This window comes from Crocodylus porosus, unplaced genomic scaffold (genome assembly GCF_001723895.1).
Source record: "Crocodylus porosus isolate Cpor-Errol unplaced genomic scaffold, CroPor_comp1, whole genome shotgun sequence".
Lineage (NCBI taxonomy): Eukaryota > Metazoa > Chordata > Crocodylia > Crocodylidae > Crocodylus > Crocodylus porosus.
Window position 1 is genome coordinate 152,917,784 of NW_017728886.1, and position 18,934 is coordinate 152,936,717.

Below are 18,934 nucleotides of genomic sequence, written 5' to 3' on the forward strand. Positions count from 1 at the left end.
GCAAGTGGCTTAGTCTGCCAACCTACAGCAATTGTGCACAACTGTTCCTGGACTTTAGAAAAGTCCGTGGACAAAAGCGGAAGCAACTGCTTCAGGGGCAGTTTCAGCTGCATTTTCAATACCAGAATGTCTTTCAAATTCTAGTTTCAAGCGATCCATGTAGTCTGCTGGGGATTCTCCTTTATTTTGTTTACAGTTGTATATTTTGGCCCAGGCAGTTTTCCTGGGGAAAATTTTAAGCACAGCCTCAAGGAGGCATCCTTGGGCATCTGCTAAGTGATCTCCTATTCCAGGGTCGTGAGTAGGCCAAGTCGCCTGTAAGATGAGGCAGTTGCAGACCTCAGAGGGCAGAACACTTCTCATTAATTGGTTCAAATCTGCCCATGTTGGATCATAACAATGGATTATAGTTTCCAATTCATCTCTAAATTTCTGAGGTTCCTCCCTGAAGTTGGGAAATTGTTTAACAAGGTTTAGGAGATCTCCTGGAGTCCAGGAGGCATGGACTGTGATTGTAGTTTCCCTATTTGGACCTTGCCTTGAAAGTTGGTGTAAAGGCATAAGCTGAGCCTTTTTTAGATTTTAAAGAAGGGACCGGACTGTACTGGGTACCAGACCTTAAACAAGAGGAGGGGGTCGAGATTTCAGGAGACAGACGCCTTGCCTCCAGTGGACATGGGCATGTTCCTGGGGCAGGTAATGATTGTTGAGTGATAGTTTCCTGGTGAGGTGAGCTTATCCTGCTGGAAGAGTCTATTTGGTTACTGTGGACTTCTTTGGGTTCAGATTGTGCCTGGGACTGATATGGGGGTAGCACATTAAGAAAATCAGTTATATCTTCTGCAGATTCATTTTCAGTTATTTGTGGATAAAGTTGTTTTGGTGCTGATGGTACTGTTGATGGGGGGCCCCCTTTTGGTGCACTTTTCTGTTTTAATTCCTTTTTTTGAGATTTCAGTTTCTCTTGGGAGTCCCTAAGACTCCGAACTTGAGATTCTTGACGTCTTTTGAAAGCTTCTTCATACCAATCAAAAAATGTGTCCCACTGAGTCTGTGGTATATTACTACCTCTTAACTCAAGGTCTCTGTGGCGATGAACAATTTTACTTAAATCAAATGTTCCCTCCAGGGGAAACTGCTGTCTAAAATCATCTCTGGTATACCAATTCCATTTGTCTAGAAACTTACAACTTTTATGGCCATAGTGTGTGTACATGTACAATGCTGGAGTCCCTTTTGGCAGAGCTAGTATGTCTTTAGACTCTCTGCTCCCCATATCTTTAAACTCAATTCACAGGGGTCTTTCATACAGGAATGGCTTATTCAGGGCATGAGATTTGCTAGCAGCACAGAGATGCTGTGGCTGATGTCCAAAGAGAAAACTTCACGGCAGTAATGGCACACAATGCAGTTACTCACGGTTAGACACTGCTCATTTATGAGGGTGGGGAAAGGGTAAACCTGTCCACTGGGTCACGAGGTTCCAGTTGGGCCCCCTTGCATTCAAAACTGCCCTTCCAGACAGCCTTGGGGTGGCTGAACCTTAGTCTCAGACCTGGTCAGTGGCTCATATTTCTCAATTCATACTCTCAGTTCACACAAGGCAATTTCTGTGTTGAGGTATGAGGTTCAAGAGCATCTCTTTAGTCTCAGCCTTGGTCAGTGCTTATCGTGGAAAACACGGTCTTAGAGTTTCCACCTTGCACCCTTGCTTTCGAAGAGCCCACAGAACAAATCTGTTGTCTTTGGGGCGGCTGCACAGGGTTTCCACTCCTAGTCTCAGAAAGACCTCCATAGTTCTTTACAGAACTTAACTCAATTCACAGGGGGAAATACTTTCATTGACAACAGCAACACAGAGTCCTTAACCTTAACTCTTTCTTTCTACTCACAGTTACTACTTACACAGTGGGTCTGACAGTTCTGGCAGAAAATTTTGGATAGGTTGAGCCTTAAGCAGTGAATCAGGAAGACACAGAGACAGCCTGTCACTGAAAAGCCCCAGTAGAGATCTCAAAAGGTCTCTTACATTGGTTTGGTGCCAGGGCTTCAGTGAAGAGACGTCTGTGTCCCAACTGATCATTCCGGGTATCTCTATCTGAGTCATGTGGAAGAAATCAAACTTTGCGTTATGGTTGAATCAGAACTGACAGAGCCACCTTTTCTTTATTTAAGGCTATACTGTGATCACAGGGAGAATTCCATACAGCAAGGGGAATCATCCACTTGTCTGTTTCAAAGGATTTCTTGAACTCTATAAGTTTACAAGCATATTTATACTTAAGATGGAGAAAGAGAAAAAAAATACAACCTTGGAGAAACAAAACAATAGTAAATCACACACAGACATACAGACAGTTTACTTAAAGAAAACATCCGTGCACAGGATAATATATCAAGACAAAACAAGGCATGCAGGATTCCTTATCTCATGTAACTGAAATAAGCAGTATCAGCACTTCTGGTCTCTTGTCTGTTTTCCTAGTCAAGCAGGCCAGAAGCCCGACCAAATCCATTAACACACCAGCCAGGGCAGTAAATGGGACTGTGGGGCAGGGGATGGGGTGCAGGATGGAGCCATGGGCAGCTTGTCCGGGGGTGTGGAGGGGGTGGCTTCTCATCGCTGCATGCACACCCTGTCTTCCCAGTGTGGGGGGGGCGGGGTTTGCACTGGGGCTGGGCTCAGGGCAGTCTCAGCTGTGTGGGGCAGGTGGCGGTGGTGCTGGAAGGGAAGGCTGCAGGGAATTTTTGGGCGGCCATAGCCCCCCCAAGCTCCTCTGAGCGCCACCCCTGCCTAGGGCACTCCGCTCTGCTGCCTTTCCCTCCAGAGCCCTGCACTGTGAGGCGGACAGGGGGTTCACAGCTGGCGCAGGGTCCCAAGGAAAAGGCAGTGAGTGGACTTACCCAAGCAATGGTTGTGCTTGGGGGGCTATGGCCACCCCAAAATTTCCAGTAGCCCCCTTGTAGCCACCCCTCCCAGTGCAGCCACCATCCACCCCATGCAGCTGAGCCTGCTCTGGCCCAGCTCCCTAGAAAGAGGCTGGCGCAGTCCCTGACCTGAGCCCACAGCGGGCAGCCTGCCTGTGTGCCGTGCGCAGATCTGGGGGGGGGCACGTGCCCCCCATTCCTCCCTCAGGAGTACGTGTAGCAATGGGGGGGAGCTGCCCACCCCTGTGTGCCCTCTGGACAAGCTGCCTGTGGCTTGGTCCTGCTCCCCGCCTTATGGTCCCATTCACCACCCTGGCTGGACAGTGCCTGCCTTAGCCTCTGCCCACTTACTCCCTTGTCCCACTTACTCCCTCACCGTGGGGGCCTCCATGTCTCTTCACTGGACACTGCTCTCCAAGCAGCTGGGCTGCATTCCTGGCTGTGTGCATGTGTGAGGCTGCGTGCATGCGCTTAGCATTTATTGATGACATTATCAGCTACATTGGCCAAAAAAGCCAATAGCCAATAATGTTAATTTTCCTTTTATCAATGCTGATTTGATATGTGACTAATATATTGGTGCACCTCTATTTCTCAAGATTACAAACAGTTTTGTAGAGCCAGGGATAGAGTCTGTCTTGTGTTTTTAATCAGAAGATCATCCTTCTCTTGTTGACTGTGTGGATAAATTTGAGGGAGAGAGAGAGAGATTCATCTTTCTCTGGTACTTCAGAGCTTCATACATGGCTTTGCAAGTCTCTGTATCTAATGGTAGAAAAAAGAATTGTGCCAATCACAAGTGCTTGCTTGCTTGCTTTTTTTTTTTTTTTTTTTTTGTATTTGAAAGAAAAGAGCAAATAGCTCAATATCGGAAATTCTCCCCATTTAGTTTTGCCAGAGGAGAAGAGAAAAGGTGTCATCAGAATTTCTCTTTTCCTTTCCAAAGGTCTTAATATGGATGTGGGAAAGAGCAAGAAAGATGTGTCTTAAATGTAATCACAACCAACAAACATTTTATGATGCAATTAGGTGGTGTGTTTGTGAACCAGTACATGATTGGGTTGCTGTGATATGCAGTCATATATTCAAATGTTTATGTTGTGATTAATTGTATATCTATATTAGGGATGTAAATATTGTTGCTGGGGAAGGCTCGATCTGGCAGCGTGGCGGAGCTTTCCAGGTCTGGGGGTCACCACAGCAGGAAGCACAGGGAGCCTGTCGCTCTTTGCCCTGCTGTAGTGGGAAGGCCCCAACAGCCCTGTGGGGACGGAGTGGGGCTGGCACCTCCCTTGTTTCCTTTCCATGGTAGCAGGGGATCTGGGCACAGGAGAGGTCTGTAGCCCCAGCCCTACCCATAGCCCCGGCCCTTGTCCCTGCCCATGGCCGCAAGGGGAGGCTGCAGCTCTGCAGTTGGGCAGTGCTTCCTAGTGGCTCATTTGCACTCATTCCCCTTTCACTGTGCTCACTCTGCCAGTAGCCTGGGGCCCGTGCAATGCTGGGCGCACAGTGAACATATAAAGGGCCAGGGTCAGGGCTGTTCCTGCTGGAGGCTGCTAAATGGTAAGCGATAAACAGTATAAATATAATGGTCATTTAACCACTTACATCCCTATTGTGCATATATAACTCACTTGATTCTAAGAAAACTGGAAGTATAGAATCTATCCAATGTAAGTTGTCTCGCAAAGTAATAACTGCTGTCAGTCTTTGGATAGGCTGAAGAAACAAAGATGGTCAGTCTTTTTTTAATGTAGCCCACACTATAACATAATATAATTTTGGAATTTACAGTTGTTATACAGTCTGGACAATGTCTAGTGATATCATTTAGTGATTTTCAGTAACCTCCAATATCAATAGTGTTTGATGAGCGTTTTTATCTGACCTATATATACCAAAATAATTTGAATCTGTCACCAAATTGCCATTATATCCTCAAGGCAGTTAGACTGAGACCAGCACTTAGTGAGAGATTTGAAAATTTTGAGTCAATCTGTCAATGCTTTTTCTTTTTTTCTTTCCTTTCATTCTCCAAAGTTAATTGCTGTAATTCTTTACTTGACTATATTGTTTTTGTAGGTCAGCTTTTGTCATAAGGGAGCTCAGCACTTTCGTAATACTTCTGTATTTTAGGAGAGACAACTTCAACTTGAAAAGCACTGTACTATCATTTTTACTTGCTGTTGTTTCATGTAACTGTCATAAATAAAAGCTTGCATTATGTCTGAAAGATACTAGGGAAAAGAGTCTTTCCGCTTTGAGTAGTTTTATGGAGGCAACTTCCCCAGTACATAGGCAGTTTTTACAAGTGGTAACTTGTAAATGTTGAGAAACTTCAACATTTGGCAGGGACACTGAGAAATAGGTGTCAGACTGAAAACTTATAATATTATATATTAAAATATAAATATATTTATATGACCAGGTTCAGGTTGAATGTGACTTTGAGCATTTTTAAATCAGCTCCCCTTGAAGCTTATCTGTTTACAAAGGACTGCAGTATGTACTTAGCTTCTCTCTTACTATCTTGGTTTCATAGTTAAGGTCAAATTGTTTGGTATCCACTTTGTCCAAATTTGTATCTTAAGCTAGAGAGTTTTGAAGAAATAATCTTTCTTTGTAGTAATATTTAGAAATGACAGATTATTAACTCAAGCTATTTGAAGAAATATTTGTCCTTAACTCTCAATACATCTCTAAGTGAACTGAAAATATTTTAATGCTTGTTTTATGTAACAAGTGGCTCCATCTGATGTTTTATGGATTCTAATGAAGGTTCCCGCTTATCTTGTAATTTGAGTTATTAAATGCATTCCATTTACTGCTTAAATGAATTAGTATACAGTTCCTTGTATCTTTTGTGGTAGAGATTAAATACTTTGCTCTCTCTTTGTTCTGTGCTGTCCGCTAGGAGAAACATTTATACCACCGTAGGAAAGTAGGGCTAGAAGGAACCTCAGCAGATCATCTAGTTCAGCTCTCTGCTCAAGGCAGGATCGTCCCTGACTAAACCATCCCAGTCAAGTGTCTGTCCAACCTGCTCTCAAAAGTTTTGAGGGATGGAGGTTCCACAACTTCTCTAGGTGCCTGTTGTAGTCAGAAAGTTTCTCCTCATCTTCAACCTAAAATTTGTTCGCAGCAGTCTGAGGCCATTGCTTCTATTCCTGTCCCTTACAGCCTCAGAAGAGCCCATCTCTGTCCTCTCTGTAATCATCCCTCAGTACTTGAAGTCTGTTATCAGGCCCCCCTCAGTCTTCTCTTTTCCAGAATAAATAATCCTAGCTCTTTCAGCCTTTCCTCAAGTCATGCTTTCCAGGCCTCTAATCATTTTCCTTGCTCTCTGTTGGACTCTCCAGTCTGTCCACATTCCCCCTTGAAGTGTGGGACCCACAGCTGGACATGGTACTCCAGGTGAAGGCTCACCAGGGCTGAATGAAGCAAAAAGAATTGCTTCCTGTACTTGTGTCCAGATGAGTGTGGCCATGCAGTATGTGGCCTTGCAGATGCATCTGCGGTGCCACATACCTCACATTCAGGTGTTCTCCACACTGTGAGATAGCAGCATTGGTGTGGGGGGCAAAAAAACCTGCACAAAGGGATATCCTGATGTCAAAAAAACTTGTACAAAAAAAAAATGGGGCAGCATTTGCAGAGACTGTGCACGCTGCCCAAAACCAGAGCCTGGCTGGCGAGAGCTACATTCCAGCTGCCAGCCAGACTCTGAGCAGCAAGATCACCACTGCTGCAGCCCCAGGAGGCCCCCAGGATCCCAGGTAAGGCTGCTGGGGCCAGTCCAGTGCTGGCCTCAACCTCCTCTATTCCACCCAGGGTAACTTGCCATGTGCCAGAGTGCACATGGCACAGGCACTCCCCCAGGGACAAGTAGCAGTAGCACAAGGTGTCCTGCTGCCAGTTGTCCCTGTAGAAACAAACATCCACGCTCTTGTGGATGTGGCCCATGATTTGCAAGTGGAGCAACTTAGTTATGCCATAATACAGCCTAGTATGCTGTTGAACTTTTTGGCAACAAGAGCACTTACTGTTGGCTTATATTCAGTTTATGGTCTACTGTAATCCCAGGTTCTTCTCTGCATAGATTGATTTCTTTTAAGGTCCTTTTGTGAAAATGATGAGCATCTTGTGGATTTGTTCCTTCATGTAGGCTTGAATGAAATCTAGTAAAATATACTATTTAAAAGAATCATATATATGGACAGTCTGTTTTTAAGGCAAGTTTTTCTGTGTTTGTTTTTTTTAAGACATCAATACAATAATCCAAAATTTGAGATTCGTTGGAGTTCAGCAGCCCCTCACTTCTATGCAGAAATGAGAGAGAAATCTTTGACACATGTTAAGAATGAGAACAGAACTCTTAGCAATTTGGCAGTCATACCTTTGTCACTGAGAGGAACAAACAAAAGATGCTAACTGAAAGATCCCTCTAAAGGCTGGGAGGGAATTTATGGGACTTAATATGTGCAAAGGCCATCTGAAAGTAGACGGCCAGGGTAAAGCCTGTTTATGCTCTCAGTGACAGCTGTCTGCATTGGGAAAGATTCAGATTCAAATGTGGAAATAAAATGAACTTTGGTATACAACCGCTGGCTCCCACATGAGAGCATTTTATCATTTTCCTTGATGGCTTTTACAGAATTCTGCGTGTTTAAAGAAAATCTGTTGTTCACCAGTGATGCTTGCATAACGGGGCAGGGCTGGTTCTGTTAGCTCTGGGTATAGAGGACTTTTAATTAAACTCATAGAGGTGCTATGACTAAGGTTTGTGATTGATTAGATGTGCCCAGTTTCCAACAGGAACTAAAGTGTTAGTCATTGGCTTTAAGCACGGCAGATTAATACGTACTAAAAATAACATTTGTATGTCGCATGTTAAGTCATAACTACTTTATTCATGAGAATGTCTTAAGTTTATAAGTAGCATTCCCATTTTACCTGTGGGGAAACATAACACCGCTGAAGTCATGATTTGCTGCCTTTGGATCAGAAGAGGACAAAATCAAGTTTGGACAAGGACATAAGCTGCTTATGAATGTGCAAAGGTCTTACTTAACCAAGATTACATTTCAGCAAATTTAAGAGGATCAAGTTAAAATGTTTTTAGATGAGTAGTTTAACAGCAGAATCAGCCTAATAATAATAATAGGCCTTTAAAACATTTTGGGGAGGCAGGAACCCTTTTTAGGGCAAGTAAGCAGTAGACTGATGGGCTACTGACTAAATTTTGTAATTACAAATGTAGGTAGGAAAATAGGGATTCACATGAAATAAATGAGTAATGTGCCTTTTTCTTTTTCTTTTTTTGGTCTCCTGTAGGTTGGTATGTTGTCTGGCAACTGTTTTTGTCAAAGTTCAAGTTCCTGAGAGAGTTGATAGGAGATACAGGATCCCAGGAGGGAGATAATGAGCCTTCAGAGTCTGAAGCTGAGCAGGAGACTCCATCTACTCCACAGAGAGGAAGGCAGAAGTTGCCACGGCAACGAAGAACACCTGCAGAAGAAGCAACTTAAAGCAGATCTCTTGAGACCTTACTTCATCAACAACGAATGGTTAAGCACCTCTGCACTGTATGATTCAGCAATTTGGTTTTACTGAAAAAAAACTGAGAGGAAAAACAAATAGCTATGAACCTTCACTTTTGGACATCAAGTATACACTACTTCAGTCAAGGTTCATGAAGGGCTTCAGCTGTGAGCCATATATAACTAGAGAAAAAGGAAGTAGGGAGAGAGATCCCTTAGCCTGAGAAAAAGTGAGCAGCTATAGCTCCAACCCCCACAAATGTATGCTACTTCCTGGTCTATAGGCTTAGCCTTTGTATTAGTCTGAACATAGTTAAGCATTTCAGATTGGAAATGACTACTAACTTATTTTTCCTTTATGGCACTGCAGCTGCTTGTAGTGAAATTGAGTTTTATGTCCTTAGCTATATATAAATATATATTTTCTTCAACCTGTAAATGCATGTAAACTTGAAAGATGTTTAAAGGATATCCTGCTTTGGAAAGTATTCTGAAGTGAGGTTTAGTAACTTTAAGTATAAATAAGAAGTCAGTACTAGATGCACAAAATGATGTGGTGGTTTTAATGTTCTTCCTAAAGGAAAAAAAATTGAGTGACAAAGCCTGACTTCCTGGTTCTGATCTCCAGAAAGCAAACAATCCTGATTTAGACCTCTGTCATCTTACGTGATCCTCTGACTTCATTTTTATTGGGGATTGGTGTCTGAGATATAAGAACTCATTGTTCAGTTTTCTGAAGTGACATCCTTGTTCATGTTTGAAGCACTTGCCTTTAAATGTGTTAATGTCAAGTATTGGATGCCAGGCATTTTTTTTTTTCTAGAACCAGTTAATAAAGAAATTCTGACCAATTTGGTGGGCACCACTCTTAACACTTTATTGGTGTTATAGCAATATGTTTGGTACCTCATGTTTGGTGCTGGTGTGATTGCTTGATGCCAGTGATTTAGCAGTTGCTCCCAATTATACAGTACCTGAATTCTTTTGGCATTATTCTTCAAATAGAATTAAACTCCATATTTCAGGAATTTTGGAGACCAGTGCTTGTAGTGTATCTAATGGAGAAGAATCTGTGCATTGTCTCAGATATTAGAGAGGGTAGAAAGTAAACTTTAAACAAATCTGCATGGGGGACAGTATTATCTGTCTTATAAAAATTGGATGCATCTTGTTCAGTTCCAGAGGTGTGTCTTGTATTTAAAATTCTGGCCAGCAGGACTAAAGAAAATTGTCTTAAAACTTCATACCAATTATAAGTTACAAACCCTTGATTTCATGATTTGTGGACTGGTTCATGTGAACTTCAAGTAACAGCAGCAACGTGTGGCTCTTCCTTTGAATAGACTTGTCTGGAAAAAGAGTAATTTTACTGCCTTTATATCTTAAATTATCTGTGGATACTGTTTAAGAGCTAATGCGGGAGGATTTGGAAATGACAATGTTCACTGAAGTACACTGCAAAGAGCTGCTATTTTTCCTGATGTGTCAGTATTAAAATCTAATGCCTGTCCTGACCCTTCCATAGAAGTTCTATATTCTGTCTTTGTTTACCAGCATGTATCTATAAGCATGCTCTGTATTACAGGGTTACATGTTCAAGTATGGTTTCATTCACTTTGCACATATCTTCTATAAAATGTGGTTAAATGTACTGATAGTTTTCCTACTCAGTGCTCCTCCCTGGTGAGCCTGGGAGAAGGAAATAAAATCTCTGTTGCAGTCAAACTAACCAGAAGAATTCAGGTTCCTTTTCCACTTGTTTCAAGTGTTTGTCTTGCAGGACATACCCAAAAACAGACTGTGTTTGGTGTACATACAAGTCATTCCAGGACACTAAACTTTCAACGAAGCAGTGCTAGCCAAATATTGGAGCACTTCTTTCCTGAAGATTTTATTTAAGACATCTTGTTCTCAATTTTCATGTATTTTAGCCTTCAAAAGGACTGCAGTCTTGTTGTAGGGCATGAATACTTTATGTACATTTCAGTTGTTAGTGTGTATAGGATGTACACATTTAAAGGCTGATATTTCCAGTCTCCCAATCATGGGTAACCCACATGGAGTCTTCATTTTCAAACAATGTGAAGAAATGTGAAATTATAGCAATACAGATACCCAGCAAGGTAGCTCTCAAGACATGAGATACAGGGACTTTGGAGCAAGTTAATCAGGGAAATCTGAACAAGTTTGAGTACTGACACTTTCTTTGATCAAGTATGCAATAAGATGGAAATGAAAATGAATGAATATAGAACTCTGTGAAATTAGTTTGTCCTGAACTTCTAGCCAGCTACTCTTTTCTCTCTAGGCATCTGTTTTCCTCCAGGGAATTCTTAGCCAGTCTGTCTTTTTTGTAAAAAGTAGCTGATACTATTTTACTAATGCTGCTGTGACCTAGCTGCCAATAACACTAAATCTGCCTACCATATAACACTTGTGATCCATGACCATAAGGTTTATATTATGGGTTTAGTAAGAATTATGTCACTTGGCAATGAGGATGTTAAAGTATACATAAATAAAGGAAAATTCTCCTTTTTTTCTTTTTTGCAGATGTCTCAAGTAGAAACTTCCATGTTTGGGGGTTTTATACAACAAGGCTGTATTTGTGGAAGTGTACATGTAAAAAGTTGTAAGTTGTAGGTTTTGCCAGTCCAGTAGAACTCATGTTCTTTTCTTAAATGCTTTTCTGGACAGTTTCACCAAATGTACGTGTAAAATATTCCTGTTGTACCTGAGCACGCACTTTGGAATTAATGAGTGCAAACTAATCTTTGGTAAGGCAAAAGTTTTAACTGACCAAGAGTATCTATGTTTAATGGGATATGTTTTCTAAATACATGCCTTATTATTGCAGCCATTTTACTGAATGTACCTTGGGTTTTTCTTTGAGCTAATAATTTTTTTAAAAGATATTCATATTGCTTTTATAGAAGGGGCTGTAATACGTTGATCAAGCAGCAGTTACCTGTTTTGTACACAAAACAGTTAGTTGGAAAAGGTTACTGCCATGGATTCTAGATCAAGCACATATTGGCTGTTGGAAATAGATGAAATTATGGTTAACAGTTCAGGAGAAAAATGAGGATGGTTGCATCCCCACAGAATTTTGTTATGAAGATTGCATAATTTAGACCTGTTAAGGAGCTGATAATGTCTTTTATCATGGTGATTTCATGTTTGCCGAAGAGGCTTATTCTATGCAGTTCACTCATGAAGCACTGCTGCTGTAGCTATTTGCAGTAAATGCCATATACTGTACCGCAATCAGTGAGCAACTTGCTGCTTAACATCAGGTTTTAAACTGAACTAGACTTGTGTATGTTTCAACTTTTTAGGTTGTTTGAAATGACCAGGATAAAAAACAAAAACACATTGAATGTGGTCATTGCCTCTTCAGTGTTAACTGTTAATATACTGTACTTAATGCTTTTGTGGTTTGTCTGTATTCATTATGTTAACTGTTCTTTTAAACTGACTGCACAGATAACTTAACAAAAAATAAAATGACTACGTGTGTGTGTGTGTGTGTGTGAACTCTGAGATTAATTTATTTATACATCTGGGAAAAGTGGAAATACAGTTTCAGCACAAGAGGGGGAAAAAAAGCATAGGTGTAAAGGTCAGATTTTAACGATTGTCATAGATGCAAATGGCTTCAGTCATGGGGGCAGTTACTTGGCAAGTATAACATTTATCCTTTTAAATGATTATTGTTACAATGTTCTACAGTTTGAGAGATGGAGGTGTTATTTTCTATAAGGTTGATTATCAGTAGTTACCTGCTAGCTTCAAAGTCAACCCAGTTTCACAGAGTGGAGTTTTTGTTCATTTTTTTTTATTTTGAAAAGGGGAGATGAAGAGAGTATACCTTTGTGGCTAGAAGTCTAGATCTACAGGTTGGGAAACAGGGCAGGAGGGGCTCTCTGTCAGTGACCTGCTCTTTGTTCTTAGGTCAATACACTTCACTGTGACTTCTCTACAAAATGGGCTAACCGGTGAAATAGTGACGTTGCACTGAGGAAAGATGGCTTTGGCAGGGAGCTTCCATGCTTGAATTCTCATTTCCTCTGCAGTAAATAAGAGTTGCAGGTTTTGATGCAGGAAGAAACTTTCTGATCCATGGTCTACCCCTAGCAGTGGATGACCATGAAATACCCATGCAGATTGTAGTAATTTGTTATCTTTCTTTGACACTGATGACCATGAAACATGGAGAATCATTTTTAATTCCTAGCAAGATGAATGGAATGACTCCACTCCTTTCTAGGTGAGAGGTCTTACAAAGGGTAGTTTGCTTCATAGCTCTTCTCTCTCAGGGCTACTCATAAATGGAGTTCAGAAAGCCCCATCATGTCTTCTGTCTGTCTGGTTCTGTGTACCATATTTCCTTACATACAGCACACCCTGGAATAAGATGCATACTTTGTTTAGGAAAGGGAAACTGAAGAATAAAATATCTTTCTGTAGTAAGTAATTGAGTAGCACCAGCTAGGGAGCTGTTGTTCTGTTCCCTGTGGATTGTGCATGGGGTTACTTTTGATTTTGTCTGGCAAAAGCTGAAGTGGTAGAAACCTTCTGCTAATGCATTTCCTTTGCTTGTAATTGCACCCCAATTTCCAGCAGTTGGATTTTGGAAAAAAGGTGTGCATTGTGTGAGAGAAAATAATCAACAATCCAAATAAAATACATGAGATGTTTCTTCCTCTTCCTTTCCCGCCCCTCATCCTTCTTTTCCTGCAGTTGCAACTGTGTCAAATTTGTTACTGTGGCTGTAGAACCCATTCTGCTTTATGGAATTATTTGCAAATCTAAGTTGTGATTTAAAAAAAAAAAAAAAAAAAAAAAGCTTTTGTGCTATAACACTCGGGAGTTAAACGCTTCCGGTTCTAAACAGTAAACTGATGCTCTGTAGCCTTCCTGAATCTGCAGGCAGCTTGCAACAATAACTAGAAGAGGCTTGAAGTGTCTCTTCATTTTATTGGGTGGTTAACTCTAACACATGGTTGTAAAAATTTAAGCAGAGCTGATCTGCAACACGTACCACATGTCGTGCAGTCTTCTAGGATAGGGTGGCCACCTTGCATCATGGGCATCACGCATGGCATGGCCATTTCTGCATAGCATGTGGTGGATCAGGGACGGAGTAGAGAAACCAGAGGATCAGGCATGGAGCACAAAGCAAAGCAGCAGATCAGGGCAGGAGAGAGGTTATGGGGTTTAGCTTGTGGCACCACTTTCAAAAAGGTTGGCCCCCACTGTTTTAAGACTTGCTAATCAATTAACAGGTAAAAGTGGAGGATAAGGAACCATCTCTAAGGATCAATATTCTCTTGTGGGTAGGACTTTAATTTTGCAAGAGCCTGCTGCACTTGTTGTTGCATGCTTAATTTGTACAAATAAGTATTTGCAATTATTGCTAGTACTTGTTTGGATTAAGGGTTACCAGTTCCCTGCCCTGCATTGGGTCACTTGGCACAGTTTTTCAATGCTAAATAATAATACAGTTGCAGTAGGTCTTTGTCTTCTCAGCATGGTGCCACGCTGTTCCTGGCACTAATACTGTTAACTGTTCATGCTGTTCCATGCCATTGACTTCTTGAATTGGCGTTTTTGCAGCTTCTGTAATATGTGCAACCTTCAGGGTTTTTCTCACTCACTACAGTTAGGCAATGCTTATGCCATTTAACCTGCTAAGATGCAGGCTGCTTTATGTTATTGCCATGTATTAAAATGGTCTCCATTTTTAAAAAGGCTTAAGCCATCTTTACCTGTAAAGTTCAAGGATCTGCAGTGTAATGGGCCAACTTTTTTTGCCAGGCATACCACAAACTAGCCCTGCACCTCCCCATGTGTCACTCTGATCTGCTGCTTTGCTTTCTGCTTCCTGCCTTATTCTGTTGCTTTTTTGCCTCTCCCCTCCCTGATCTGGTGTGTGCTACACACAGACACTGTTTGTGTCATTTTGGCACAAATGCCACAAGTTTTCCACCCCTGGTCTGCTATTACGAGCACTGGAGACAATGGTGTATATGTGGACTTAAATCTGAAACAAAGTGGTGAACAAGGACGTACTTTATCATAACAAATTACCTTAGTTCAAACATCCTAAAGAAATAATAAACTAAATGGTATTGTTAAATATTAAAGCAAGGAATTGAGGATTGTTGGACTCTTGAGCCGTGTCCACACTACTGCATTGGGGACAAGTAGCAGCAGCACACCTTGTACTGCAGCTACTTGTCCTTGGGGAATGTCTGTGCCATGTGTGCTCTGGGTGGGGAAGGGGAGGCTGAGGCCAGTGGGTGTGCTAGCCCCAGAAGCCTTACCTGGGGTCCTGGGGACCTCCCAGGGCTGTAGCCATGGCAGGAAGCCAGCTGGCAGCCAGGCTGTTCTCTGGCTGGCCAGGCTCCACTTCTGCGTGGTGTGTGCTGCCATCACATGCATTGCCCTGCTTTTTTCAGCGTGAGTTTTGTTGACCCCAGGATCTCCCAGGGTCAACCCCCCCTCCCACCCCATGCTGCAAAGTAGCGGCACAGGGAATGCCTGCATGCGTGGTATGTGGCACTGCAGACAAGTCTGTGGTGCCATATACCACACATCTGCACTTGTCTGGACATGGCCTTGGGTTCCATTTCCAGTTCCTTTCTTTATACCATTTCTTACTTAGGCAAGCTGAGACAGTGAGTTTATCTGTAAAATCAGTAGTATAATATCAGGGGTGGGCAAAATTTGGCCTGCTAGGCCATTCTATCTGGCCCGTGGGGCCCCTAAAAATTTTGGAAAATGAATATTCCTGTCTCTGGCAACCTGTCATGTGGCTCTCGATTGCTTGCCAAAACTCAGTAAGTGGTGAAGGGACACTTCAAGCCTCTTCTAGTTATTGTTGCAAGCTGCCTGCTGATTTAGATGTACTAATATGAGACATTGGATTAAGTATTAAACATTTGATGACTTTTGGTTTTGGTGTGATTAGCCTTTTCTAAAGGATTCAGTAATAACAAGGCAGACTTGGTTTTGTTTTTCACAGGCCCTGACTTCAGAAATAAAATATCTTTTAGTCATGTTCAAGGGAAAATGTCATAATTGCAAAAATAACTTATTTAGGAAGCAACTTCAGGAGTGTCATTCAGAGTTTCAGTCATAGGTGCCCTTTACGTATTTCATCTCAAAAGAGTGTTTTGCTAAAGTATGCTGGGTTGTAGCCGTGTTGGTCTAAGGACATAGGCAGGCAAGGTACTTTGAGTGATATCTTTTATTAAACCAACTGAGTAGCTGGGGGGGAAAAACTTTTTTTTTCCTCAGCTACTCAGTTGGTCTAATAAAAGATAATATCACTCTTGCCTGCCTGTAGCTAAAGTATATTTTTTGGTCTGCTCTTTTTGCCACAAGGTGGCATCTGGGTTCCAGACTTAGATACAGTGACTGATGTTTCAGAAAAAACCCCCACAAGCTTTGAGTGTGGAGACTGCATAAATACAAAAGTGGTTACTGCTGTTTTTAATAGGTACATGTCCTAGTTTGATTTGGCTGGAAGTATGAGGCTGACACTTTGTAGGGGATCTGTTTTAGTCTGGCCTTTTCTTTTATGCTTTGATCTGGGAGCTTTATGAAGTAATAAAATAGGTTAGGATATCTCACTAGAACTCCAGAGAAGTGAGTTCAAGCCTTGCTGTAGACTTGAAATTAATTTCTTAGTCCTAATATCTTAAAAAGCTACTAACAGGTGGCCAGCTTGTTGGGCAGAAACACTTCTTACCTAGGTTTAAAAGTAAGTTTTAAAAGAACTCTTATCTTAATTCATCTGCAAATGTGCTGTTTAGCCAGAACTGGAGTTCAAGGCTGAAGAGCAAAAATTCTTATGTGATCCCAGATTTTTGTACTCTGTCTGAACTTATCAAAAAATCTTATTGGTGTTGTTCAATTTTTAAAATATATTTCAAATAGGTTCTACTCTAATATTCATATGCCTATTTTATCTCCTATTTAAGCTATATCTCATCCTAAACCAGATCTAACTGCCATAAAACCACTCTTGGGCTGCATATACATGTGTTTGGGGGTGGGGAGAAGAACATTTTAATTAGAGTGGTTCCCAGACAGCCACCCTAATTAAAATCACCCATTTTAGAATGGTCACAGGATGCTTTATCTAAAGCACATTTAATGAGGTTTAGTTAAAGCACCCCCATGGCCATTTTGAAATGTGCAGGGGCTTAATACATGTGAAGGTGAGGTGAAGCTAGAGCGTTGTAATTAAAATGCAGAGCAGACTGAATTGATTAAGTATGCTCTGATGTGTTCTAACTGGAACACAAACTATAGGCAGCCGAAGTGAACTTTAGCCTATTTCTTTTGACCTAGCTTTCTCACACTTCCTAAAGTAACTTTCACATATGATATTCTCTTGCTTGCTCATTTCCTTTGCTTATTTCTCTTTTACCCTAACTTCAGACAAGTGGATGCAAAAAAATGCTACACCATATTGCCTTTAAGCAGCTTAGGGCCCAGCTACAATACTAGTCCATTTAAAAGAAGCTTATGTTTAAAAAAATCCGTGTTGCACATCTCTTACAAATTCACTGCACAGGCTTTTTCTGAAAAACTGCTAGGGGGTGATGGCCCTTAACAGAGCTGTGCTTAGGTGACTAACCTGCTGCTGTCCAGCGGGCAAAATAAAAGGTCAATCCCATTAAGGGGGGAGGTGTGCGAAAAAGTGGTAGATGGTATTTAGCATAGGTGCTGACTATAAAAATAACTGTTGCTTTGAAGAGCACTTGCTAGGTGGGGATGCTTTTGTGAGGTCCTGGGTAGAAGAAAGCATGGATTGAGAAAGCTATAAGGTCTGCAATGTCATGTATATTCAGTGACTCAGACACAAGATTTTTGAGGGAGCCCCTGTTTGGCAGCCTATTGCTAACTTAAATCAGGGGTCTTCAGCCTCATTAGACTCAAGGAATCCCTCTGAATACATCGGCTCTTAGTTTGCACTTGTTGGGGTTTTTTTGATTACAGAAAAATCATAGACCGATTCTTTTGTTGTAAAAAACTCAAAGGCCACAACAGATCAAATTCTTTTTTGAAACTATGATGTCCTATCTGGGTTTATCTTGTGAATCGTGTAGGTTCTTGTACACTTAACAGGGTGTTGCAGGCTAGATATCAGGAAGTGCTACTTCACGGTCAGGGCGGCTAGGATCTGGAACCAATTTCCAAGAGAGGTGGTCCTGGCTCCTACCCTGGGGGTTTTTAAGAGGAGGTTAGATGAACATCTTGCTGGGGTTGTTTGACCCCAGTATTGTTTCCTGCCATGGCAGGGGGTCGGACTAGATGATCTACTCAGGTCCCTTCCAACTCTAGAAACTATGAATCCCTGACTTTAACTGTATCAGCTTCTGTAAATGGTGGTACACAGAACAGAATACATGGTTGGGTCATGGGAAATGTTGAAATACCCTGACCAAACACTGTTGTGGGGAGTGGGGGAATCTGATTTACTTCCCATTTCCCAGTCAACTTTCTTGATTTTTCTACATCTGGTGTGATGGTATTCTTTCCTCTGACAGTTTTTTTCTGTTAAGACTTTTTTAATACACATAACTAATAAGTTATTGAAAAAAAATGGCATCAAATGTAGTAGAGAGGTGGTGACTACAGACTGCTCTGTCTTCTCAGAGAAGGAAAGCTAATGTTTCAAACTCTCCTTGTTTGCAGGGAGATGTCTGCCACGTTGCTCATTCTGCTGAAGGCAACAGACCTGAAATGTTTCCAGTACTTTGCAATAGTTATGCCTACCCGTGCAAAGAGGCTGTACATTGCTAATAAATCAGAAATATCTAACTCTTACCATTTTACAGCCCCTCTATACTCAAGTGTAGGCAAAGTGCCAGGCAACAGAGAATCAGGCCCAGAGTTTGCAGCTGTGAGCAGGAAGCTAGTAAAAAAATCTTAATTAGTGAAAAATGAAACAGCTGTGGTGGCTCTGTTTATTGAAGTTAATCTGCACCTTCCCTTCACCCCCTCCACACACCCTTTGTGTTTGATTTAAAGAAATAGGAAGCAAGAAATAAATTTATGCAATAGCATTCTGTATAGACTGGTGGAACACTTCTTTGAGGACCTGTCTTAATACTTTCTTCTGAGAAACCATGACTTGCATTCTGGTACAAAGCCAGATGACCTGGGAGGGTGTGGGCAGCAGAGTCCCCCAGGGCTCAGTCCTTGGGCCGGTGATGTTCAACATCTTCATTAGCTACCTGGACAAATGTGTGGAGAGCACCCTGTTCGAGTTCGCTGATGACACCAAGCTGTGGGGTAAAGTGAATACACCGGCAGGCAAGGGAGTGCATCCAAGCAGACCTGGATAGGTTAGAGAAGTGGGCGGATCTGAACAGGATGCGGTTCAACAAGGACAAGTGCAGGGTGCTGCACCTGGGGAGAGGGAACCAGCATTATGGTTATAGGTT

At 41.8% G+C, this 18,934-nt stretch overlaps 1 protein-coding gene across 1 annotated transcript in view; it reads left to right on the forward strand.

Annotated features, from left to right (window-relative positions):
- Nucleotides 1-11,987, forward strand: part of SMIM13 (small integral membrane protein 13) — a 24,802-nt gene extending 12,815 nt beyond the window's left edge. The window contains exon 2 of the mRNA XM_019543247.1: nt 8,263-11,987. Within this exon, the coding sequence (XP_019398792.1) occupies nt 8,263-8,456 (194 nt within the window). The 3' untranslated portion in view covers nt 8,457-11,987. The remainder of the gene's footprint in view (nt 1-8,262) is intronic.
- Nucleotides 11,988-18,934: the final 6,947 nt, after the last annotated feature.